Source organism: Chenopodium album, chromosome 16 (genome assembly GCF_948465745.1).
Source record: "Chenopodium album chromosome 16, dcCheAlbu1.1, whole genome shotgun sequence".
Classification (NCBI taxonomy): Eukaryota; Viridiplantae; Streptophyta; class Magnoliopsida; order Caryophyllales; family Amaranthaceae; genus Chenopodium; species Chenopodium album.
In genome coordinates this window covers 1,097,222-1,124,499 of record NC_137849.1, presented here as the reverse complement: position 1 = coordinate 1,124,499, position 27,278 = coordinate 1,097,222, and the positions used below count along the sequence as shown (strand labels likewise).

The following is a 27,278-nucleotide window of genomic DNA, read 5'->3' as shown; positions in this document are numbered from 1 at the left end:
GACCTTCTTGAAACCGTATCGTTTCACGAGCCTAACACCAAATGCTATAGCTTTACATTCCGCAATTTCAAGTGGCCATCTTCCTCGAGATCTACTAGGGTCCGAAATCTAATCTTTCTTAATTTATTTTTATCATTTATATTCCCTACAAGTCTACAATCACGTACGAAGTATAAATTAACATAGCACAATGTAGTTACTCCCTTTATATTTTTTGAAATAAAACTATTTGGCCTTTTCACTATTTACCTAATTTAATTCGATTAATGTAATGGATTCAACCTACAACAACAACAACCAAAAAAAAAAAAAAAAAAAAAAAAAAAAAAATTGTTTTTTGGGTGCTCACTAGAATCATCTCAATGCATAATTTATTACTCGTAATATTCAACTTTGTGTGTTAATGGCTAACCTAGTGTGTTAATACTAGTGTCCGAATTTTAATCTTTCTTAATTTATTTTTATCATTTATATTAACTATAAGTCTACAATCACATATTAATAAACATAGTACAATGGAATTACTCCATATTTTTGTAAGTGAAATGTTTTGACTTTTTGCACTATTCACCTAATCCAGGCCACTTTGACTAATACTAGTGATTTATACATTAAAAAAAAAAAAAAAAAAATTGTCTTGTGAGTACTCATTAAAATTGTCTCAATGTATAATTTATTAATATTGCTAGCAATTAGTTAACGAGTCTCAATCTAATCTACATCAAGAACTCAAGTTGGTCAGAAGTTAGCTTTTGCACCCAAAGAACATACTGCCCAAGTAAGTCCCAAAGTCCACAAATCTACATCAATTAAGCCAGGAGCATGCCTGATGCATCATACTAGTATTAAGGTCACATAAACGAGTAGACTGTAACATTATTAAGGTCACATAAACGAGTAGAATGTAACACAATGGGTTCATAACACTAAGGAATTACGGAGTACATAGTAACTAACTTACCATTAAGTTATTTCCAAACCCCTTAATTGATTAGATAGATATGAACAATAATCCATGGGGGCAAACACAACATTCTGTAACTACCAGTAAAAGACTAAAGGAGGTCAGATCAGCCAATAATAGTTTTAACAGCCTTCAACTTAGTGTTGACAACCTTCAAATCCTTCTCAAGTATTTCCACTCGAAGCTGGAGAGGCATAGAGGTTTTCTTTATTTTCGGCGCAAAATGATCCTGCTTCGTTGACAAGCCTACATGATCATTGCATGATTCATTGCTGGTGAGCACTCCTTGAGAGACATCACAGTCCGCCATTTTTGAATCCCCATTCTGCACATCAAAGTCAACAAGATTTTTCACTTTCTCAGACTAATGAAAAATCACAAGCAATGATATTTGAGATGACTATTTATAAACGTCTAGACTCCAATACTTGCAACTGTAACAAATATTAATGACGGCGTGGTAGCTTGCTCTAGGGAGTAAGTAATATGTTATGTAGCGAATCAAGAATCACTATGAATTACAAGGATCAACAGCAACTATGGCTAGCAACTCAAGTGCTGAATTCTCTTTTAAAAATATATAGTTCAGATAATTTTAATTTGTATAAGAAATCATGACTTTCATACAATCCATACTAATGGTAAAACACAATGCAAATGTAATTAACTATAGTATACCATTAAATTGATATTCAAAAAACCAGAAATCAATATTAATACATTTTAGAATTTTTTTGAATACCTAAGTATATACTCTGCATCCCAAAGCAGAGTTGATTTTGAAGTTGAATGCCTCGAAACACTGAAGCTAGCTTAGGATGCTAACTTGCTTTTGTACGTCTTGGAAAGTTTAAGCCTGGTTGGAGTAGCAGACACGCGTAACTTCCCACATCCATCTCGACCAAACATACCATACCCTATTCCCAACCCATCACCCAGTGAACTCTCTTCAGGCACATTAAATTCCACCCTATTAGCTAATTGTCTCATTTCTGTTACTCGATATCTTTCCTTTGCATTCCTTAGCCTTTTTCCTCCTCTTTTCTTTTTACTTCTTGAATCGTAAGGCACCGGAAGAGCCTTGTGTATCTTAGCTGTTGGAGGTTCTTGCAACTTGTCAATCTTCTTTCGTACTTCTTGGAGGAATTTCCTTCCAATTTGTCCTGTTGAGTCTCCTCTCACGACATCCACTCGAGCTGCAAGGGATAACTTTGCAGCCAGTGCACGAGACACATGCCCTCTTAAGGAGGGAGGTGTGCTGTGAAACACTTCTGTTTGCTCAATATAACCAACACGAAGCTCACTCGAAAAACCTGCTAAAATTTTCTTTTGAGCCCCAACATGTTTAACATCACAAGCTGGCATATTAGCTAGCTCGACTAAACTACCAGCATCAGCAATGAGTTTAGCCGCAGTGGCACTCCCAACCAGAGCGGAAACATTAGGTGCAATATCTAACATCCGACTCTCAACAAAGTCGAGGCTTTTTTTTCTTATCGAATCAAGTTCAATTACACGATCACAAGCCTCAAGAGTCCTCTGTAAAAGATCATGTGGAAGCGGCATCCCACAGGTGGTTGAAGCAGTCACTGAAACAACCATGATCATAGCAGAAGACAGAACATCGCTGAGATGTGACAATCGGTTCATATCAGTTTCGTTGCTGATCATCTTGACAACACCAGCATAATCAACAGGGTGATTAACAAGAGATTCAAGTTCTGGGAACTTGAGGCGGTAACAGTCCCGGATGAAATTGTATTCATCAACAATTTTATGTTCAATATCAACTGATAATGCAATGGCATCACTAACTAATTGAAACTGCATATCATCAGGAAGTTCATTATGAACTTGTGTTTCTGATTGAATTTTATCAAGTTTATCAACGTAATGTTGTGAATTTTGTAATATTGACATCTTATTATCAATGTCATTCAATATTTCTCCTTCACCTAGCATGGCTAGATCGGACACAAAGAATTCATCCATTCGAGAGGGTGTTTTCGGTATACTATGATTGTATTGAGTACTTGTCGTTAGATGGGAAAACTTCTTAAATACATTTATGAATATATAACAGGTTTACAAGAATGCTCCTAATAACGCTAAGAAACCTAATTTGATAAGTATACAAAATATTAAAAAAAATATCTAACCTTTGACAAATATTATCTTACTATACTTCATAATAAAATATCTTATTTGAATAATCTTATTTTTAGATATTATCCGAATTTGTAGTTTTATGGAAATATAGAAAATTTTTGGAAAGTACATACCTCATTAATAATTTAACATTATTTATGGTAAAAGGAATCATACTAGTTTAAAAAGTGAACTGTAATAAAAAGTCGGCTAAATTAGAAAATAACACCCAAAAATTGTCACGATTTTGATAATAACAAAAAAAAAAAAAAAAAAAAAAAAAAAAAAAAACCAAAAATTTGGTTTCACCACCACTTAACTTTGCCATCCAAAAAAACCGTTAACTGAACCCCACACAGTACACATGTCAATCAACTATTGGATAAAAAAATCAGAAAAAAAAAGAAAAACCCTATAATCCTAACCCAGCCACCACCACCACCACCGACGCCGGTTTCCACCGCTGTTAACTCAACCCAACCACGGCCGGCACCCCAACCCAGCCCCCATCGCTGTCTCCCAGACTTGTAATCGTCGCCGAACCACCCAGACCCCAACCCAAACCAGCCCAGCCCCCATCATCGTCTCCCCGACCCGAATCCATCGCCAAACCACCCAAACCCAACCCTAACCAGCCCAGCCACCGTACTCCTCTACCAAACCCAACCAAAATTCGTCGCCGAACCGCCGAAACCCCGACCCACCCATACCCAAACCCGCTAACCGCCCTACTCCTCTCACCCTCACCTTGAACCAAATAGGGGCTGGTTATTTCGTGGGTACGTTTGGGCTGATTTCGACAGTCAAGGGTGGTCGACTGGCTGGTTTTGTGGGTCGAGGGTGGTTGGTTGGGATTGGGTGACGGCGGTGGAGGCTGGGTTGGAGAACGGCGGTAGGAAACGGCAGTACCGATGGTGGCTGGGTATTTTAAGGGTTTTCTTTTTTTTTTATTTATTTTAATCCAATGCATAATTGACACGTGTACAATGTGGGACCCACTAATGGTTTTTTGGATGAAAAAGTTAAGTGGTGATAAAATCAAAATTTTTGGTTTTTTGGTGGTGTTATAATAAAAGTTTTTTTTTTGTGGTGTTATAATCAAAATCGTGACAATTTTGTGGTGTTATTTTCTAATTTTTCCTAAAAAGTAAATAATTTTTATAATTTCTCATACTCTAGAGCTTGAGATAAAAACGTCTCAAATCATGCCTAAATAACGAACTGTAAAAAAGCAGCAAGTAAAGAGTGTGTGTTTGAGCTTTAAAACAATTGCCAAAAGATTCAACTCAGGGATTCAATAGAGGGTGGTGAAAACCTAGGCTCCGTTCTACTAGCAATCTTTGTTGGTGTCGGAGATGAATTTGATCAGTGAGCAGAGCCCGCCCAAGAAGTTATGATCAAGAATGCCGTTGCCTTCAACAACATGAGCAAAATCAACAAGCTTGATTGTAGGAACCGCCTTTTTACCTTCCAGCAGTGATCCCTTGTCAAAAACAATCAAAACTGAGCTCGAATAGAAGTGGTAAATTGTTTGCTCCTCGAACCATGACTTTAGCTCCTGCAACTGTGCCAAAATGCCAGAAGAACCACCATAGACACTCGAAGCAAATTTACAGTCCGGTTCTTTTTTGAAATCTGATGCTTGATTTGATGAGACAAACTTCCTCAAAACCAACTTGACATCGTCAGCTGTATAAGTTGTGGTCAGCTTTCGATCAGGCTTCCAATACCCTAAATCTTGATTCTCGTAGATTTGCATCCCCGATACCCTGAAACCCAAATAAAGGCTAGAGGTTTCTCTGTCTTTTTTGAAACATTTGTCAATATACTCATCCGTGGCTTCAGGGTACCAAGTTCGAGAACCAATCTTAAAATCAATGATGGAGGGATTTGCATATTTTGACATTAAATTTTCCATAACAAGGTGAGGAAGGGGCCCAGATTTATCAGAAGCCTCAAGAGTCTGGGTGCCAAAAGATTTGGGGAAGAATTTCCGGATGTGGTCAGGCACTCTGACATCAGCTAAAAATGTCTTGTAGAAATCAGCCTCTCTTAAGCCCCGATCACCCTTAAGGGGCTTGTAGAATAAGCCTGATTCGTCTACAAGTGGGCCCAGCTGTCCGTTAAGAGCCTGGTGTCCAGCAACTTGGTGATCTGGGATCTTAAATAATGACACACTTTTTGACATAGCTACCAAATTTTCAGTAATATTCCTGCAGAACAAAGAAAGCCAATACAGGATTAGGGATTTAGAGTATCCATCATCTCCACACCCTTTGGTCAACATATATTGATCATATGCCGGTAAACTATATTTGACAAACTATTTTAACTTAGTTTCTACGACATTAAAGAAAAGAAATTTCAAGCAATGCAATCGTCAAGTCAATCAGAAAATTTAAGCAAGTTTTTCATGACAACTCTTTTCTCTGTGGCTTCAACTAATGTCTTGCACTCTAAAACAGGACTGCTCTGCCTCTCCTCAGGAACAGGTGTAAAAGTCAAGTACGCACCATAATACAGCAAACTAATGCTTGGAACCGTATTTTCATTATAATTTTCTACACTCAACCTCAGCAGCTTCCATCTAGCCCTTTAGTCAAAATGAAGGCTTGTCCAAGTCTAGGAATCTAGGATAAAAGTATACCCCCTTGAGCAGGAAAATCAGCAAGAACCACATAGACACCCCAGTGATGTAACATCTTCCTCCCTATATCTTTGACATTCAAGAACATCGTTACTGAGATTTGTTCATCTTAAAAACATTATCAAGAACAAGAGTCTCAATTTCGGTGGGGCTTGCCAAAAGTGATCCTCAAAAGGATAAATTACTCTAGGTAGGCTAAAGTGACTTCCTACTTAAACAATACATCAAGAATACAAGAATCAATGCAAAGCCAACCACAATTAATAATGTTTAGCAAAGATAACGAATTACAGCCTTATCAGTATATCCTAATACAAGAATCAACAAAGGTCAAAAACTCTTAAACTAACCCCCACCACATCCCCCCACCCCCCTCTCCCACACTTCTATTTCAAAAAGGAAAAAATTGAAGCCTGTGTGCATGATAAATACAAATCCAGGGACGTTTCTGAAAATTAGTTTCTGACAAAACCAATTACCTAGTAGGCTAGTACGCAATCCAAAAAAAAAAAAAAAAAAAAAAAAAAAAAAAAAAAATTCCATACAAGCCAAATCAGCTAGAAATAAAGAAGAATAAGTGGACACATCACAGAAAACTTGAGCACAAAAACAAAAAACTGTGCTTAACCGCCAAGAATGTGCCAAAATCAAGTATACAGGAGAGCCTTGTGCAGAAGATTATCCTCAAATTAGTGCTCACACACGACACGATACAAATGCATAAATTTGGCAGGTCAGGAATCAAAATTCAAGTTTTGCATTCAAAATACAAACTAGAGAAAGATGGAACAGAAGAACAAAAGGCTACCTTCACTGAGATGTTAACATTATTATATATCCTAATAGCCTTTTCAACCCAATAGATCCCTTGACCATATCATCTCATAGGGCCAATGTGCAAAACAAGGGTAGATTTCTAAATCCATTGGATCACCTATTGGGCTATTGACCATAACTCTATCCTCCCACACACAAATTTGATTACTGATTTCGTCCTCTGACCATTCTCATGATCCACAAAGGCGACATTATAGAAAAGAGTTTCAAACCCGGCTTTTGACCCCACTTTCTAAAGACTTTACCAACTAAGCTACCTCGACGAAACAACATAATCCCACATCTTGAATATGTACAACATAACCCCACCGCTTGTCCTTATAACCTTAAGTACAATTGACATTAAATCAACTAGGTAACTCAAGGTATCACATGAAATTTTGAAAGGGCTTTATACACATCTAGAACTTCCTAGATTGCAATTAGTGGGACCTACAATAGATTATGTGCTTAATTAAGGGCATAAACAACTAATTAATCTTGATCCTTGGGATCTAATCTCTTATCTTTATCACACATTTTAATCATAAACAAGAGTAAAAATTACTTTACAATTTTGCACAGCAAAAAGCTCTTACCTTTTACCTGCCAATCTAACTTTATGATAATTCCAAGCAACAATTTAAATAATTTGCGCATGTAATTCAGAAATGATTCAGAAACCATTAATTTAAACACCCAAAAAGAAATAAATAAATGATCAACATATTAAAAATAAAAAATTCAGCAAAAATACAAAATAAAAGCAAAAAAATCACATAAAAGCAAGAATTAAAATGTGAGGAAAAAAAGTAGCAAGAGAGTAGAATAGAAACTAACAGATAAATCCCAGAAACTAGAAACGTTTCTTGTAATTTCTGAAAGAAGAAAAAGCTGCAATTGTCAGCCTTTTTTTATTATTTATTTCCACACTCTCTTTATCTTTGCATAAACTGGGCAGCAAAGGAGGAGAGAGAGAAGAAGATCTGGGGATTTATTAATAAATAAACGGACCTTATAATATACGGAAAGAGACGTGAACAATAAAGGGACTACCTTTCGCGCTAATGACGCTAATAGTGATTAGAATATTACTAAGGGCGTATTCGGTGCTAGCGTTTGAGTAGCTTTTACGTACCTTCTATTGGTTTGACCTAGGTAGTTTTTAGTGGTTTAACCAAATTAAATCACTACTTAACAAAAAATGTAAGTGTTTGATAAAGTAGTAGTTAGGGTAGCTTTTATGAAAAGTTAGAAATATTAGCTTTTGAAATTAGAGGTAGCTTTTGAGGTACCTGTTGAAAATTTAATCTATAGTATCAAATATAAAATATTGATTTTTAAATGTAACAGCTAGTCAATCGTTACTTTACCGAACACTCATACCTAAATTATCTATCTTCACAGCTAACAGCTAAAAGTTACCTACACAGCTATATTTTGCTGAACACGCCCTAATACAATTAGGAAATTAACTGATTTATTGAATTGAGCTAAACTGAACTGATTGGAACTGAACTGAACCGAATAGAGCTGAAATGAATATTTCATGAGGAAAGGAAATTAGGAGCTGAACTGAACTGATTGGAGCTGAACAGAACTGAATAGAACTGAATTGAAATTAAGCTGAAAAGAACAATCCCTAAGAATATAAAAACTTTCTCGGTCCATCTCGTATTACTTCTCCCTCTGTGCCTTTATTACATGTCTATTTCTCATTTTGTACGGGAATTAAGAAAGTTAAAAATTCTTTAAAACTAATAATTGGGAGTATAAATATGCATGTGGGGTTAGAGAGAGATAGAGAGAAAGAAAAAGTGGTTGGAAATTAGGAGAGACAAAGTATTGGGAATTGATGTTAAAGTACAAAAAAAGAAAAAGAAAAAGGATGACAAATTATCAAAAAGAGAATAATATTGTAAAAAAGTACAACTTATAAATAGAAACAAACACTTAATTTTAGTCACCCCAAAAAAGAACAGACATGTAATAAAGGAACAAATGGAGTACTATTATAGGATGCACGAAATGTTTCATACACTTATAAATTTACAATGAAGAACGATTTAAAAATACAAAAATTGACTATTAAGGATATGAAAGTTCGTGTCTAGAAGGAATTGGTAAAATGACATTGGAATGTCTAGTATAAAATGCTTAATTACTTGCTCTCTCATACCGAGTATAGCGGATTAGAAGTCGGTTTTATTTGATTTTAATTATGATAATTCTTAAAATTTAAAATGTAACCATTTCAAATACAAATTATCAACAACAAATAACTTTATTTATAACTTTCACTTTTATTTACATGTTTGAGATGAGTTTGTTTACCTCAAAACATAAATATTTCCCGTGAATCACCACGAATTCACTCTAGTGTTTATCAATGTACAAGTACTCGTATAACTCTATTGATAGCTACCAAGTACAGCAAAGTCAAATGATAAGGATTGAACCTTCTAACTTTGAGAGTATGAGATCAATCATAAAACATTTCATCTTACCTAGACACTCGGTTGTAGTACTCATCCTCATTCCCTTTACAAATATCACTATTCTTTTCTTGCCAACATTGTATTCAAAAATTAACATTACCGTTATTTTTTATCACCTTATTTAAACCTAGTCACTTACCAAACATTCAACAATACAAGGTTATCCCATAAAATTAATATTACTAATGAAACCCAAAATTTAAAAAAATCAAATGAAATAAACAAATAGGTCATTTTCACCCGAAAGTTAGAATTTTAATGTACAAAATATCTAATAAGTCCATAATTCAAAATATAAGAATAGTGGATTTTTTGTCCACTAGGGAAATAGACAAAATATGGGCCATCAACTCATCACCATGAGAGTTTGTCACAAAGCATACTTGATTGACATGTTAAGTATCCACAAGTCCACAACTCATTCCAGACAAGCATGTTACAAGTAGCTTAATGTGACAAATTGGTTGCACCAAATTCTGCTATATATTTCTAGTTTTCTACAACTCTCTATACCTTTTTCAAGAAAATTATCATTAATTACGTTAGTTTTTTAATCACGGATGAAAAGAACGCACTAAGATAGGTGTGATAATATTGGATGATTCTAATAGTATTCGATATTGTGACCTGTAGTAATAGATGACTCACAGTTCATCGCTTTATTTTGGATGGAGGGAGGGAGGGAGAAAGGGGGGGGGGGGGGGTTGAGCTCATTTTTTGGGGCCGTATTCTTAAAAAAAAATCACTTATGAAACCTTTTTAGTTCAGCCTTTCAGCTTATCCGGATTCGGAAATCAGTTCAGGTTAGGTTCAACCTTTTTAGTCCCAATTGTTGTTGCAGGCGATCGAACACGGGTCCTCCCTACCAAGTGTAGTCCCAATCACCATTACATCGAAAACCAATTGGTAGAAGTGATGAAACCTAAAATCATGCTAAATCTTTGCTAACCCGAATTAGGATTAATCTAAGATGATTAGTTGATGACCTAAGTCTTGGTTTAACCATTCAAATTTTAGTCTTTTAATGCCCGAATACATAATCTTTTATTATAGGTACAACAACTACAGAATAGAAAGACTTTCTGCATAAAAGGCAAACAGACCAAGTCTTATACAGTAATATAAAATGAATGGCACAAGCAAAACAACCAAGTTAAAGCACACCATATGATCTAATTCTTGGTATAGCAGTTTATGCAAATAAACTTCAACAAAGCAAGTTGAAAAGAAACACTCAGTACAGAATTTTCATGATATTGGACTTAGCCATTTCATAACAGTTAACGGCGACATGCCTATTGAATTCATAATTTCACAATTGCAATTAGCAAAGAAATACATGAATGAAAAGAGGGAAAAAAAAAAAATCTCTATGGTTCGACGAAGTTAACATTGACCGCCAAAAAATTCTAGGCCATTACAAAATGAAGAAAATATGAGAAAAATCAAGCTAAACATAATTGTCCGCTTATTCTATACAAGAATAATTTGTTTTGTTTTTTTTCTTTTTTTTCCTGGAATCTCCTTACCAAGATTTGCTGCAAATGTGTAAAGTTGGAGCCTTTCGGTATCTCATATTTCGATGAGCATGATATTATACCCTCCAACTCTGTTGCTGCAGTTTTCTATTAGCAGCCTATAAAAACTATGAAACACATTGAAGCTTCTGGTGCCTGCAACAATTAGAAGCGATGGCTTCATCAACATTTTACTCTGCAGTGTACCTCATCAGCTCCATTTCAAATAGGTTATTCAGGAACCTCTCAAATCAAAGATCAGCCAGATTTCACTTGGGTCCTGCATATCTCAAGCATGCACCAGACAGGCAGTTCATGCAAAGATGAGGTCATTTCCGAGTCTTTGCAGATGATTTCTTTTAATTGGCAGCTTGTATGCGACCTCCACAGGGTCAATATGGCAATTTTTAAGCCTCTTAAATCCAGCAGAAAACACAATCATCATCAATCAGCAACAACCTGCTATAGGAAGAAATGCATCTCTTCTAGGAGAAATGGGCGAGCAGATCAAGTCATCACTCGTCTTGTGATACAGCATTTTCTGCAAATAGAATATCATATAGCACTGAGAAGCTCTAACAGTCGCTTCATCAACCTCTAATATCCATGCATCATCGCATTTATACCACTGGTTATGCAAACGTAGAAAAGTGACATAGTGCCCAGATTCAAGCATCCCCGAATGTGTTACTACAGCAAAAATCTCATAATCTGTAACTACATCAGCTTCATCATCTTCAAGAGCAAACATTCTATTCCCATGCCTACTTCTGACTATAGACGATGACATATATGGGGACATATCCAAAGAGAAGGGAAACTGTACGTATTGGTCAATCTTCTTGGAAACTTTTCGGACATGGGAATGCTCAAACCTTTTAATATGTAAGCAGAGAACCAAGGGCAGCTGTCTGAATGACAATTGTTTCAATGATTCATGCCTTTCTTGACAATTTCCGCAAAGAAGCTTCTGATCAGATCCCAGCTTCTCAGACCTTGTAAAATGACCCAGGCAACTTGATAGCGTTGTCATGTTGTCGCTGCTACTTGCATGGGTTGTTTGGCTATCCAAGTCAAGAGATATGTCGATAAAAGGATCATAGGTAGTTGAAGTGGTCCCACATACAGTGCAAGACAAATCTGAACGCAGAAGGCCGGAAAATACCCTATGTGCAATGCACTCACAGTCTCTTACATCTGTGACAAAGAATATTGATTGTGTTAAGAGGGATCATTAAATATAATAGTTGGTTCATTAGCACCAACTACTTCACACATTTCAACTTCCAAAAGTACTTATTTGACCAATCTTTCCGAATTCCTGCAACTCTTACCATCAATTTGTAAGAATAAGCTTGACTAATAATGTGAAAGTACAAGTATAACTAACATTATAAAAGACCTATACGATGCTAAAAGTTTGATCTTAGAGGTTTTGAAATCCGACTGAAAAGCTAATATTTATATGGAAAATAGGAAGCATTTTATTCTTTCAGTTACTAAAGAATTCTAAAGTTCGAGCACATTTAACATTCATAGCATTAGTCATTTCCAATGAAACAAAGAATCTATCTTTCCCTGTTTTCCCTATATTTATAGCAATTTGAACTGATATTAGTATACTAATGTGTGGGAAACAACATACACATTCCAATAAACTATTTCAAACATCCATATAATGAGAAAACATGAATTTCCTTTGGGGAACAGACAGTATCACATAAACAGCTTAGAAAAATTCCATTATATGCTCCATTCAAATTTCTTTGGGCCCTCATGAAGCAGAAGACAGTATTTGTGCCTCATATTATACAGTTAAGGACAGTGATTGCATTTCAGAACAAATTTTGGCGCTCTAAACTTACACTATAACTTAAAGCTTTCTTGATATTGTTGTGCCACAATTACAAATCAAAGACGGACAAAACACCTAAATCTAACACTAACACCCACCTCCATTCAGCTTCAAGTTCTTGGATTCTTTCTCATGTATTTGGTCAAGAATTGATATAAAGAATTCATGTGCATCCTGCTGCTCATAGGTTGCATGATTTTCTGAGTGCAACCACCAACTGTAAAGACAAAAAAGAAGTTTTTATCTCAGGTGGAATCACCAAAGATGCAAATTCAACCGAAACAGCAGATACCACACATCAATTCAAGCAAACAGTCAAAATACACTATCCATTTAAACCACAATTCTAAACAAAGATACACAACCCAATTACTATATATCATCCCAAAGCTGCCCCATGTTCCTATCCACCACCACAACAGTATCAAAGCCTTAATTCCAAAATCCAAACCATAGTTCGAAACAAAGATTCAACTCAATCACTAAAAAATCATGCAAAAGCTGCCCCATATTCCTATCCACCAGAACAACAATATCAAAGCCTTAATTCCAAATCTATAGGGTCGGCGTCTTCACAGACTAAGAAACCATCCCATGAGTCAAGTCGAGTTGCTCACATAGATTTTGTCCTTCACTCATCCCAATCCAATGCAACATGATCTCCCATATATTGATATCCTTATACTTCATCCAAAAACACCCAAAATTCACAAAATCCTCACACATTTCAACTTCTCAAGATTTCAATCAAAATGACACACTATTCAAGTATACAACATGTAATAACATATACTAGCATGTAGTAAACTCAAACATTATGATTAAAATGGAGATAAACATCGAATCTTTGAATGAATGAGGATACCTGTGAAGAAATTGAGCAGGGCTATAAGGAGATCGTTCACCAGAGAAAACAGCAGTGAAAAGATCATCAATATCACAAGGCAAACACAGCTGATCAGATGACCTTTTCTTACAAGACTTTCGATGGCGGCTGTCACTCAAGAAGTAATTCCTCAAAGGAGGAGCATGAAGCAATGCTTGCAACACAGAATTCATAAAACAAGTACTTCCCAAATTGTTCAAACCCCTTAATCCTAAAGGGAACACCATTTTTGATCTCGGATCTCGTCTCAAAACAACTAATTGTTTCGATTTCATCAAATCCAACTCAACTGATGATACTTTTCTTAAACTACTACCATTACACCCATTACTACTACTAATTGAACTAGTACTAGTACTAATTTTTGATTGAGTGTTCTTAATTTCCTCGAAATTTTGAGACATGAAAACCCTGTCAAAATCAGGATCATACACCTGATCACAACATACACAACAATATAATTCTGCTCTGTCAAGATCAACAGCTATTTCATGGCCATTATTGGAGTCAGAATGCAAATGGGTGTGATTTGGTGAATCTGAATTTGAGAAACAAGAAATTGTTGAACAAATTAAACAAATGTAAAATCTACCCTTATTAGACCCAGAACAAAAACTGCATCTGGGGGCATCATCTCTGTGACTAAAAAAGATTGGATTTTTAGCATTTGGGGTTGATTTTAGGTAATTTTTGAGGTGGGTATAACAATTTAACCCATGTTTTAACTTGAGATTTGAGAGATGTTTACATGGTTTTGGGATTGAAAAAGATGGGTTCTTTGTAAACATCTACAATCAACAAAATAATAATAATTATTTTTAGAAAAAATTGCGAAATTAGATGTTAGATTAAGGGCAGAAATAGAAACAGAGATCTAACCTTTAAAAAAAAAATACAAAGATTAATGATTGAATTAATAGGGTTATCAAATGATATTAATACAATTAAAATTTGTAAGATTGAAGATAATACAAGATGAAAGATCAAATCTTGATTGATAAAAGTGAAAGATAATAATAAAAATAAGAAGAAAAAAAGGAAAAGAAAAAGACTTTTCCAAGGCAAAGGGGAGGAGAAGAGGGGGTGGAGGAAGAAGACGGGTGGTGGTCTAAGACTACTTTAGGTGGGGCGGTGAGTTACTCACATAATAGGGCACTTACACTTTCTACTTCATTTGGGATTTTTGCATTTTTTTTTTTAATAATTAATAATTTTTTTTGCTACTTTTATTTTTCTACCTTATTTCTCGGGGTTGTACTATTATTGGGAGGGTATGTGGTTGCTTTTTTGCCTTGATTATTGTCAATTTGGCATCCATTTTGAAGATTTCATAGAGGTGACTTAAAATAAGTTGAGGAGACTTAATAATAAGTTAATAGCAATATAGTATTGGATATTATGTGGATGTTTGATAAGTTAGATGATTATGTTTTGAGTATGTTGGTGTTGATGAAACTTGTCTACAATATTGTCTTTTTTGCGGTTTTTTTATACATGATAAATTTATTGATTAATATGACTAGTTTCGTTGATTTATCGTTGCAGTGATTTACATTTGTATTGAATAAGTACATAAACTTTAATCGTAAGTCAAAACAACAAACGTGTATAAGATTAAAACCATTTATCCTCAAAACTTCACTTTTCAATTAGTAGCCATTACATTTCTTCGAATACATATCAGGCAATTTTACAGCGTAAAAAACCTTTGTTAATAGACCCCTTTCCCCTTACCCATACCTTAAGGCCATACTTCTTGTCTATAATTGCGCTAGCATCAATTATAGGTATAATGTATAGTTTATTTTTGCTACTTATTTTCTATAATGTTCCTTCTATTCTTGTATGAATATGATATGTAACAATAATACAAGATCAAGTAGTAAAAAGAACATGAATTTTGATAAAAGAGCATGTAACATGAGTAGAAACATTTTTTTTTAATTGTAAAGCCGACCGATTCCACTTATGGGATTAAGACTTTAATTGATTTTCAATCGAAACAATCTATTTTTTTATTTTTTTAAAGATGAGTAGGATGCACATTATAATATTGCATTTTATTTTCATTATCATGAACTTCATCAATAAAATTACAAAATCATCAATGGGAACATCATAATTACTTACAAAACTAGATCAGACTTGCATGTTGCATGTCCCCAAACTCTCACAAAGTCACAAGATCAAATGAAAGAAGACTGTGAAAGTGGCCTATGTGTACATTTATGGCCTATGAAGGAAGTCTATTTTTTCACATTGACCTGTATAAATGAAAGCGTTGGAGTATGCCCTAAATTTTGGTGCCATCTTTGCTCCTTTGTGTTTTTGCCTTGCATCATCACATGGGCAACTAAGAATTTAAACACGGTATCATTTAAACTTTAGAGCTGATGGTGTTGCAAAACCGAAACCAGTGGTGCAAGAAACCAACTTTCTTGCAAGTTGAGCTTCTTCGTTAACCAGCTCATGGTTTCCCTACCAGGTCGCTCAACACCACAAGTCGGCCCCACTTAGGTCACAATCTGCTGATTAAAGTGAAAGAATCAATCCAAGCGTAAACTCCCAAGGCTCAGTGAGCTCAATGCAGAATCTGGGTTGAGTAATGAGTTTAAAAAGCCAAAAGCTTAAAGCACAGCAAAGAAATAGTGCAGATCATATACACTCCTACATTGCAACAATCACAAGCTAACTGCTTCTGGTATACAGATAACCATAAACAGCAGAAATTGCGCCGTAATATAAAGATCAAGAAAGAGCCATCTTGCACATAGTATTCTCCTAAGATGAACCACTATTTCATTTCATTGCATGGAAGAGGGCCATATCGTGCTTAAAAACCTCCCTTCCAAAGGGTAAGGAAACATCAGCTGAATGAATACTTTGGACATTCTAAATATCGAGCTAAAGGTAACACAAAGTACAATCCATTAATGAAAGCATTTTATCAATATATTTGTATCCTATGTGAGTAATGTGACCAACCACTATAAGGCTATAACAACTGATATTAGACGAACATTATTCAACAAGGAAGCAACAAAGATGAACAGCCATGACAACTTTTACGCCCGATAATTGGCGAAACAACCAAACCTTTAGCAATGTCAGACATATAACTAAGCTCCTCACATTTCTCTTCAATGCATCTAGCACCAGTCAGGCACAATTTCTTCATTTTATCGCCAACTACCAGTGAAAAAGTATTCAAAAACATCGCACATATAACATCAACCAATTTTCAAACATGATAGAATTTTGTAAAGGATTGCTTAGCTGTCATAAAAAAACAGACAAACATCTATTGTTTCAGCACATAAACGAGCAATGTTCCTTCAACTGATAAGACAATAAAATCGTAACAGTCCACAGGATGCCAAGGACAGGGTATACACATACAAATCAGAAAGATAAACATAGCAGAAGATTAAACCCTTCATCTTGCAATAGAATTAACTACAATTCTAACATCTAATATTCACGACATGAATCAATGCCAACTTCCTTTATAGAAAAGAAGTTGTATACTTTTTCAGTTTATTGAGGTGGTAAACAAAAGACAGGCTCAAAAATATCCTTGAGTTAGAATGAAGATATCACTTTCTATAAAAGCATCAAACAAGAACACGTCTTTCACAAATCATGACTCTCACTAGCCCCACAAATTAGACACAAACATGACCCCTGATGATCCCAAAACTATACATTTTAAAAGCTGTATAACAGGTAGCCTAAAAGAAGATTGGAAAATATACTGCAAGAACCACGTTGAGATATAGAGCGTAATCACCTAGTTTATGTCAGCCTTGCTTTCTTTGAGTGCAAGAAATGAAAATCTCAAAAATGTACATTACATTTCAAGGAAATGTTTACAGACATTCTGAAATAAATCGGCAGAAAACACCCAAAATTAACCACAAAGTTCAAAATCAGCAGAACCAAAGTCAATCAACATCCAAACTGGGAAAAGGAAAAGCCCAAATTAGAATGAGTAAACCAGATGTTTAAAAGACGAATTAAACACACAGAAGATAAATTGAGCTGCATCATCAGATATTGTGCTGCAACAGCATATACAGCATCTTGGATAATTATATATGCAATAGAAACAGCCAGCTGAATTTGCCTTGCACCTAGGATCTCTTAAGACGAACCACAATTCCATTCCTTTTGAATGGAAGAGGACCACATCTTGCTTCAAAACCTCCCGTAAAAAGGGTATGGAGAATCAGCTGAAGGGCTGAAAGAACAATGGCAGTTACTTCATAGATATCCACTATGAAGTAACATATAAGTCATTCATAAAATCAATATAACTGCATCCAATGTTACCAATCCCTATAAAGCTACAACCTCAGAAGTCAAACCTTCAAAAAAAAGACGGCAAACTACAAAAGAGAGCATAACTTTATAGGCATAAAACAGCCATGAAAATAGTAATCCTGGAAATTGGGGGTAAACAACTACAACATAATAGCGTCTTTGGCCATAGAAACAAATTTCTAATGCTTCCCTCTTTAATGTACCAAACATATACTCAGGGAATATATTCTTCAAACCACCAACTGATAATGAAACAAGAATTTTAAAAATAACCATGGTAAAAACTCACTCCCACAATAATTAGAAATTTTATATAGCTCGCAGAGTCAAAACAAACATACGTACACTCCAGCAAATTATGACGATAACCACATCAGCTATCCAGTGTGTATTGACTCAAAGGGTTCTGGAGGTCAAAATTCAAAATGTTTACCCTACCAATCTAAAAATTAGAGTTGAGGCAAACCGAGAGGCTGATTTTTAAAGGCCAAACAGTGGAAAGCATTTATGGAACATTACAAACAGATAAAAACAGGGGACTTTGCCAGGAGTAGAAGTGGCAACAACCATAAGCTACTCGTTACTTTGCAAGTCACGAGCAATCCATGACCAGTCAGCCTAGGCAGCACCTATCCAGCATGAGGATTGTTTAAGCCTATTTAGTAGCTACTGCAAGTCCGTAACTGGCAGCCTAACAAGATATTGCAGTGGTTTTAAAGTATTGACTCTAGAGAATTTTTTGATTTACAGACCTGTACCAAATATCAAAACTGGAGTCTGATTTGAATCAAGCGATAAAGACTGGAAGGCAAAACTGACACACAATCATAAATAAGCTCTCTCCACCCACATCCTCAAAAAGCTTTCTATTTATCACATTTGGCACACACATTGATATATAGGGAAAGGAACAATTACTCTTCATCTAATATAAGCAAACCATTCACCATACTTCATACTCAAAAATGCCTATGCATTAGCCAGAAAAACTGAAGTAGAAGATTAAATGTTACATCTTATAACAGGATGATTTATAATACGTCTCATACTACCACTAAACATCCATGATATGAAACTAAACTTTATAAAAATAAATAAAATAAATAAATAAATAAAAAAAAGTATACTTCCTTTACTTGTTGAGGCAGAAGAAAAATCACAGATTTACAACCCAAAATGGTACTTAACTATATAAGCATCAATCAAGAACAAATTATTTGGAAATAATAACACACACTAATAGTAAAAGTTACACACAAACATACCCCCATAACTCCTAAAAACATACCCCCGTGACACACCTAATACAAAATTTTGGAAGGTTCATGGTTAAATACCTAATTCCCAACAGCATTCCTCTCTTTAAAAAATATTTTTTTCATGAATAATTTACAAATAGAATATAAAGAATAGAAGCAATTGATCCTGCACGAATTAATGACTACATTACCAACCCAAATCTGAGATGACATTCCATCTAAAAATGCATATCTCTATACTACTTGAACAGCCAAGATGATCATGGAAGAACACCCAAATTAACATTTTCAAAGTTCAAAATCAGCACAGCCATAGTCAGTCATCAACAAAGATTTAAGAAATCCCTCAAATTTAATTTACTAAACTACTCAAAGAAACAATAAGAAACATTAAAAACCCAATATCAACAGAAAAAGTTTTAACAAGTCATTCATCAATAAATACAAGTATATGGATTCTTAAATATATATACATGATTCCAAACAACTTTGAAATATCCATCAACAACCACACGGAAAAACCTAAAAGTTTCTCAAGAAATCATCCTGAATAAAAGTTCAACAAGCACCAGAACTAGGGAAAAGAAAATTCTAACTTATAACTTCCAGCATAAATCATTATATAAATCAATTCACATACAATTCTGAATTTTACATCCACCAAAAATACAAAAACTGAAGAAATATACAACATTTTAACTTCTCAACCAAATCAACCATACCCAAAGTCGCATACAATTCTGAATTTTACATCCATCAAAACTACAAAAACTGAACATATATAACTACAAAAACTGAACATATATACAGCATTTTTTACTTCTCAAACAAATCAACCATACCCAATTCAAGTTAATTTTATCATCCACAGCACATCCATAAAATCATACACAGACAGCATAAGAAATCACACACAGCTTCAAAAGGTCAAATCATTAATCAAGTATCCATCAACAATCCAGATACATAAGGTTAAATCAACATAAAAATTCCAAATTTTAACCAACTGATTATACAAAATCCTTGATAGTTCTACATTTCAACTTTCGATCCACATCACTACATCCATCAAACCATACACAACTACACAAGTTGTACCGACATTGAAGCTCAACTATTTGATCATACAAAATTCGAGATAGTTCAATCATTCAATTCTCAACTCAAATCACTGCATCCATCAAACCATACACAAGAGTCATACAAGCATTGAAGCTCAACTTTTCAATCAGCCAAATTCAAGTTAATTCAACCATTCAATTCTCAACCCAAATCTTATAAACAAAAAACTAAACACAAAAGTCATACAAACATTGATATCCGACTTTTCGATCAAACCAAATTCAAGTTAATTCAACCTTTTGATCTTGAACCCAGATCATTACATTCATCAAATTATACACAAAAGTCATACCCAAATTGGTATACAGCTTCGGATCAAACCAAATTCGAGTTGATTCAACAATTCAAATATCAACCGACATAGCTACATTCATCAAACCATACACAACGTCATGCAAACATTGAAATTTAACCTTTCCATCAAACCAAATTCAAATTAATTCAACCTTTCAATATTCAACCCACATCAATACATTCATCAAACCCTGCATAAAAGTGACACCAACATTGAAATTCTGACTTTTTGACCAATCAATCAAAACCAAATTCAAATCAATTCAACCTTTCAATTCCCAACCCAAATCATTACATTCATCAAACCATATAAAATCTAAAATAAAAATATCAAATTCAACATTAGAAAAAGTCAAATTTATTAACCAAGTTAAATATTACAGTTCTCATCAGAATTCCATCAACAACCCAGATAATCAAATTACACCAACATACAAATTATGGTATTAGACAATTATTACTTCCATAAATTTCATAACATAAACATAAGACCAACATAATTAATCATACTACTTACTCCATAATTATTTCATCAAAGATTAAAACTTTCAAACAACACGACCAACAACAGGGTACTTAGCTTCAAACTTCTTCTCCCAATCAGCAAGAACCTCAAGTTCCTTGTCAGAAAGGCCATCAATGTTGGAAACGACGTCGTCTTCATTCTTGCTCATCTTAGCAAGAGCTCTACTAGCATCTTTTCCGGCAAACATGGCGTAGGCCCCACCTGGTCCGTAGAAATTCTTGCCGGTTGAAACATCGAAAACCCGACCCTTAATTGCGACATAAACGGGTTTTGATGGGTCGGTTCCATCGTACTGTTTAAGCTGTTGTAGTGTGAACTCCATTGATGATGTTCTTCGGATGAAAAATGGGGTTTTTAGGAGAGAGAAATTGGAATTTTTGTTGGAAGGTGTGAAAATGTGTGAAGATTGAGTTGGTGAATATAAATTGTTGTTTGTTTGTATAAAGGAGTTGGCTTTTTGCGTTTTGATTCGCCTAATTGTTACGCTACTCGAAGCTGAAGGATACATTTTTATGTTACAATTGTAATTTTGTGATTAATTGGAAATTGGTATATGTATTAATTACATTTTGTATGAACAAGTAGAAATTATTCAACTGCTTGATAATTAAAGTTGATACATTGGGTCAAAAGTAATTTCCAATGGGGCCATTAATGTCTTTCTAATGATTTTTTACAAAGACACGTTAGATAAAGATGGATATAGGTTGTGTCAGACCTTGGTTTGTGCCGGGTTTTCGTGTCTACTAGTTAGGTGATGAATTGAATTTTTAAATGGAAAATTCAAGCTTTACTTGATATTGTGTTGTACTTACATGCGTAGGTCAAACTTAACTTTTTTCAAAAAAAAATGTGACTCACACTCTCCATGAACAATTTTGTGCAATGCAACACATTTTTCATGATGTGTCATGCTTTGGCACGGACTAATCTGACTTAATATCATCACTATGTACTACGGAGCAGTAAGTTTATATGTATTGAAGTGGCATAAAGGTGGATCATGCACTTACATAAAAATGACCAAATTTAGCATAATCCCTCTACAAGCCAAACATAGCATGTTGATGGGCCATGCATGGTAACATCTCCAAAATTTGTTACAAGCACAATGGGTTCAACCCGCTTAACTTGACCACATTACACACAACACGTGGATCAGGCTATGCACCGTGTATATGTAGAGATAGACGTATCCAAAACGAATATGTTTACTCATTTGCTACATAACAATGAAAAACGAGCAACAATATATCGTTGAATATGCCTAATGGCCTACCTTTAAGTATACAGGAGGGGTAAGTAATAATTCTCACACATTTCTTTTGTATCCATTGACGAAGGCTTTGAAGTAAAGGTTTTGTTCATGTGGTCGATTAATCAAGTTTATTTCATCAACTTCTTTTTCTGTGCTTTATAGGATTTAAACACGGACTTTAATAACCATCTTGCGCTTGTTTCCAACTTCCAAGTCTCTCCCAATTGGAGCCCCCTGACCAAAGCATAACCTCAACTCTGAAGTCACTGCAACTTCCAAATCCGAGGCACACGAAGACATTGTACCTGCATAGCAGTCTCTTATATTCCCACCACCGCCCTCAGCCTCTCGAGGTCAAACTACCCTTTAGCTGCTCCATCACAGTTGGGCATACCACATACCAGTCTGTAGGTGGAAGTGTGGAACTCACTACCTTAGAAACACCTCCTTATTTGTTCGAAATTTCGAATGAACTAAGTGCTCCACCTCCCCTTAGGTACCTTATATTATATCGTGCCAGTAGCATGCAACTCCATGATCATGCTATTGCTACATTCGATAGTGCTGTTTGGTTACATGATAAGAATGCAATCGGTAAATAATTGAGAGAACTCAAATGCAGAAAAAGAGTGAGTTAAAATCTCAACCAGACTGATAACAAAACTTTAATATACGTGCAAGCAGAAAAAGAAAGATTAATTATAATTAGAGTTCAAGTTACTGTTTATGCCTTTTGGGTTCTTGACCCCTGATACAGCAAAAACAGATTGGTATGTAAAGGACCTATGAATATAAGAAATGTCTAGCATACTGAATCCCCTGCACTTCTTCATGTCTCCAAAAATTTCGCAAAAAGATAGGAACTGTCTTGAATATTGCACATAAAATACGAAGTCCTAAAGTATGATGTGCAATTATAAACCTGATCATACAAAAGGGATCAACAAAACAGCTATGCTTCTTTGATATCTTCTACCAGGCTCGTTCCAATCAAGCTATTCTTGTAGATTGTAGGATCAACAAATGAAGGATTTAGCAAGCAATTAATACAGAGGCAATCCACCACCGGAAAACTCAACTTCCTGAGAGTAGCAACAAAAATTTGTCAAGGTTATAATCAAAATTGAAAGTCCAAGATACAAGCTCATACAACATTGATATAGATGGTACAATAGACTAGCTGGTGACAAGCAAGATATTGAAACCCCAACACTATTAATACACCTACCTTAAATAGCAATCAGACAAATAAAAACAGCCTAAAATTTCCTTCTCTCCACTAGCTTAACAGTAATTATTCCTTCCTCAGAAATCAACAAATATTATACTTTGTCTGTGCATTTGTGCATACATGACTGGTAGTGCACCCTCACATATAACATAAATAAAAGAATATATTACTAGTATTAAGGGTAAAGGACATAATGGAAAAAGGTATCACTACATCAGCATTCAACAACAATAATTAAAGGAGCATCTAGATTTCATCTAACAAGCTGCATCTATAACGTGTATTATACATCAATTCAAGGATGTGTCAGTCTATTAGATCAATCATCTATCCAAGGAATAGTGTCCAGGAAGCTATCGATTAACGGTATATCAGTATCAGAGCAACTCCATGACAAAGAGCCATAGTAAAGCCGAGGACAGAAGACTAGCAGGGGAAAATTCTAGGGGTTGATCAAAAGCACACCTAACATATACAAAAGCACCCCTAACATATATCAGTATCAGAGCAACTCCATGACAAAGAGCCATAGTGATGCTGATCAAAAGCACCCCTAACATATACAAACATCAAGAAATCTGTTTCATTTCACCAATAAATTGTTTTATTCACTATTCTCACAGCCTTTATAATAAAAGAGTCCTGTATAAGCATCACATTCCTTAAGCACACAGATGCAACTATTTCATATGAAGAGTAAATAACTAATTAAGAGTATGTACATTTTCACATCTTCCTAACAACATCACAGTGCTTCTTAGCACTAAGTTCCATCACCACTGAAAATTTTCATACTTTCATCACTACACTTAAAAGATCGCCAATATGGATTTGTTTTCGACAACTTGCATATGTTCACCGTGACATATATCTGCAGGGAATCATTTTTTTATTTTTTTTTTGTTTGTTTGGGGGGGGGGGGGGGGGGGGGGGAATTGGAAACCGGTTGCACCAAAAGCCTTAGGATGTCCAGAGAGTGGCAATAATTGGGATGCTAGCCGTTTTTGCTTAAGGTTTAAAAGATTAAAGCCAGATGAGGTTTTTAAAAGTTGGATCATATGGGAAAGTCACCAATAAGGATGGGATTAAAAAATATTTTAATCACCTCTGGTATAATCCTGGCATTCAAGAAAAAAAGATGGAAATCACCTCTATGCTTGCGAGGGGCAAAGCTATATCATCTTGATCTCCCAACAACCACCAGTATAATGCAGAAGTCAAGAGCTCTTAACAAGGTGACCACATGTAAAGTGAACAGAGAAGGCTGAAATACATGCTCTTGACATTTTTGTAATGCAACATAGTTAAGGTTCTTTTTCCTTTCATAGATGGAAGGGTGAGTGCATTGCAGAATTCAAGGTGGCCCCTACCCCTATTTCCCCCTTCAAAAAAAGAAAGAAAATTTCTCCCCCAAATAAAGGCAAATGAATTCTACTCATTAAAACATACATTAACGAGAACAAAGCTGTTTTTTTTAACCACCACCAATTGCAGCATCTACAAGGGCTACAACAAACACCACATGGCAATAAAAGTGTTTCAAGCACCAAACTCTAAAAAGAGTAAACCTAAAACCCCGTTGATAGAAACATGGGGTTATGCAGGCTCAAAAGCGTATACACTCTAAAGAACTGGTCTGAATTAAGCTTAAATTAATAATATTGACCTTTAGACAGGTTTTCAAGAGCTTAATAACAAGGACACTTAGTTATAAATCATACATGATCATAAACTGGATCAAGAACAAAGGTATCCATTAAGGCATCACATCTAAGAATCATCAGTGGTTTTCTCATATTGTATGTCACCAGAATTACAAATAATAAACAGAAAAAGAGATAAGGTAATGCTAGAACCTGAGCAGGAGGTAAAGATGACACCCAATCTGAAGCATGTGTTGGGAGAAGACCCAGTGTGTTCAGCTGCCAGTACGAAAATAAAAAGGTATATACTTGTTAAAAAACCTAAAAAAAAATGAAACCTATCTCCTTTCCAATACAATGCTTTAGCTACTCAAATTACCTTCCAGATACCAAGGGCAAGTCCCACCATATTAAGAGCAAGGAAGACCAACTTTGGCCCTAAAAGCTCAACTTTGCTGTCCTTGTATGGCTCAAAAACTGTAAAACAAAACCAATTTTGATTGTCATCAAGCTATTATATTGCATTATACCTACCAAGCAGAAAGTAAAAATGCAATGTACCCGTATATGTTATAACTACTACAGTGTCATATAGAGGATAAAACAAACTCAATAACAAGGCATTCAAGTAGATGATTGTACCTTTTCCAACATCTCGAAGGGCACTAATGGGCTGCCAAAGAGCTGAAAAAGTAATACCAATGCTAAACAAATGTACGGTACTTCCAGACATCCACATCATGAATCCCATCATCATCAAATTCTTTACAGGACCTTGAGCAACTTCCCAAGCTTTCTATATACAGAAACAGAGTGCAATGTTAGTTACATGCTAGCCATAAATCCTACCTTTCCTTACTACAACCAAACAACGGATTCCATAATCTTATCTCATAAGGAGGCGATGACAACTAATTGAACAATTGACTTCAAAATCAAAAAATTATTAGCTTTTGAAAGTGATTCTCACTTCAAAGCTATCAACACTACGAAACCCAAACTGTCTCTCCTCACATTCAAATCAGCTAGCAACACTAAAACAATCGTAATTCTGTCCGGATACACTATCTATTCGGTATCACACCTCAACATCTAACAGAATACTACAATTTTAATATAATCATACAATCAATATAAACCTTCATTGTGAAGATCACATAAAAGTCAATAGAATGCCGCAATTTGATTACAACCAGTACAAGCACATTCCCAAAATTGATTCAAATTATACTAATTAGTAACCGCAGAACTAAATAAAGTCCACGATTAGAGCAATACATTACCAAAAAAACATAAACCCTAATTTCGAAAAAGAGATTAAATTTTACCTGAGCTTTCCAATTAGCTTCAGCATCCTTCTTTTGACGAGCAACAGACGAATCTTCCTAATTCATTACAACAAGAAACAACAAATTAAACCCTAATTTCACAAATTCAGGATCAAATCGAATAAAAAAAGCACAAAATTAATCGAAATCAAAACCTGATCTTGAGAGGCGCGAGTGAAACCAGGAGGATCTGGAAAGTCGCGAGTAGAAGGAGCAGTAGAATTATCAGTGAATTCAACAGCCCATCTTCTTCCTCCAACCATGATTCCTTTACCTTTCTCCATATTTTCTCTCTCCTCTTTCTCTTTTCTGGGTGGTTGAAGACGATGAAGAGCAGATATTTTTTTGTTTTAACAATTTTGCTCTTGATGACTTGATCTATATTCTATTACTGCGGTGAATTACGAACACTACGACTCTACGACTCTACGAGTACTTGATTGGAGCCTCCTCCAAATCTCCAATAGACCAAAACTATGTGGCCCGTCGTTGACTCGTGGCCCGTGGATTCGCGGTGTCAAAACTCGACCTGACTCAATCATAATCTAAAAAAATTTGACGCTCGGGTTTGGGGCGTTTCCAAAATAAGCCGATTCATACCAATCAGCTAATGTGATTAGTTGTTTACCAAATACCTCAATTAGATGATTGATTTGGTCAAATCCTCTAATTGGGCTGAACACAACCTATGGCCCAAAATCCCAAATTCGAACTAGACTCGACTAAACTTGATCCAGTCACCTAAATTAACACCTTAGTATATTTGTCGAGTTGTTCATTTCACACATGTTGGTAAAAAATTGTTGCTATTTTGACTTAAGATTTAAAATTACGTTGCAGAATTCTTTAAAACTTTTATACGCCGTATAATACTTGTTACATTAGTCAATACTTGTTAGCAATCAGATAAGTTTTGTAATCTTCTCTTTATCTCCTTTTCTCACCGCTTTAGTTTATGCCCAC

The 27,278-nt window shown here is 35.1% G+C and overlaps 4 protein-coding genes and 1 pseudogene across 4 annotated transcripts; all 5 read right to left on the bottom strand.

Annotated features, from left to right (window-relative positions):
- Positions 1-1,777: 1,777 nt before the first annotated feature.
- On the bottom strand, positions 1,778-2,956 carry LOC145585942 (U4/U6 small nuclear ribonucleoprotein Prp31 homolog pseudogene; annotated as a pseudogene).
- Positions 2,957-4,294: 1,338 nt separating this feature from the next.
- LOC145584591 (inositol polyphosphate multikinase beta-like) lies at positions 4,295-7,550 on the bottom strand. The gene is made up of 2 exons (XM_081641406.1): positions 7,416-7,550; positions 4,295-5,325 (listed from the first exon to the last, which is right to left on the bottom strand). Exon 2 carries the CDS (start codon positions 5,298-5,300, stop codon positions 4,443-4,445), a length of 858 nt encoding a protein of 285 aa, XP_081497532.1. The 5' UTR covers positions 5,301-5,325; positions 7,416-7,550; the 3' UTR covers positions 4,295-4,442.
- Positions 7,551-10,158: 2,608 nt separating this feature from the next.
- LOC145586012 (ubiquitin C-terminal hydrolase 22-like) lies at positions 10,159-14,479 on the bottom strand. The gene is made up of 3 exons (XM_081642714.1): positions 13,311-14,479; positions 12,544-12,662; positions 10,159-11,787 (listed from the first exon to the last, which is right to left on the bottom strand). The coding sequence occupies exons 1-3, from the start codon at positions 14,117-14,119 to the stop codon at positions 11,039-11,041; spliced, it is 1,677 nt and encodes a 558-aa protein (XP_081498840.1). The 5' UTR covers positions 14,120-14,479; the 3' UTR covers positions 10,159-11,038.
- A 6,192-nt stretch (positions 14,480-20,671) lies between these two features.
- Positions 20,672-21,359, bottom strand: LOC145586011 (putative steroid-binding protein 3). The gene has a single exon (XM_081642713.1). It carries the CDS (start codon positions 21,175-21,177, stop codon positions 20,878-20,880), a length of 300 nt encoding a protein of 99 aa, XP_081498839.1. The 5' UTR covers positions 21,178-21,359; the 3' UTR covers positions 20,672-20,877.
- Positions 21,360-22,790: 1,431 nt separating this feature from the next.
- Positions 22,791-26,659, bottom strand: LOC145584589 (uncharacterized). Its single transcript, XM_081641405.1, has 6 exons — positions 26,471-26,659; positions 26,316-26,372; positions 25,630-25,783; positions 25,367-25,464; positions 25,201-25,266; positions 22,791-23,195 (listed from the first exon to the last, which is right to left on the bottom strand). The coding sequence occupies exons 1-6, from the start codon at positions 26,597-26,599 to the stop codon at positions 23,157-23,159; spliced, it is 543 nt and encodes a 180-aa protein (XP_081497531.1). The 5' UTR covers positions 26,600-26,659; the 3' UTR covers positions 22,791-23,156.
- Positions 26,660-27,278: the final 619 nt, after the last annotated feature.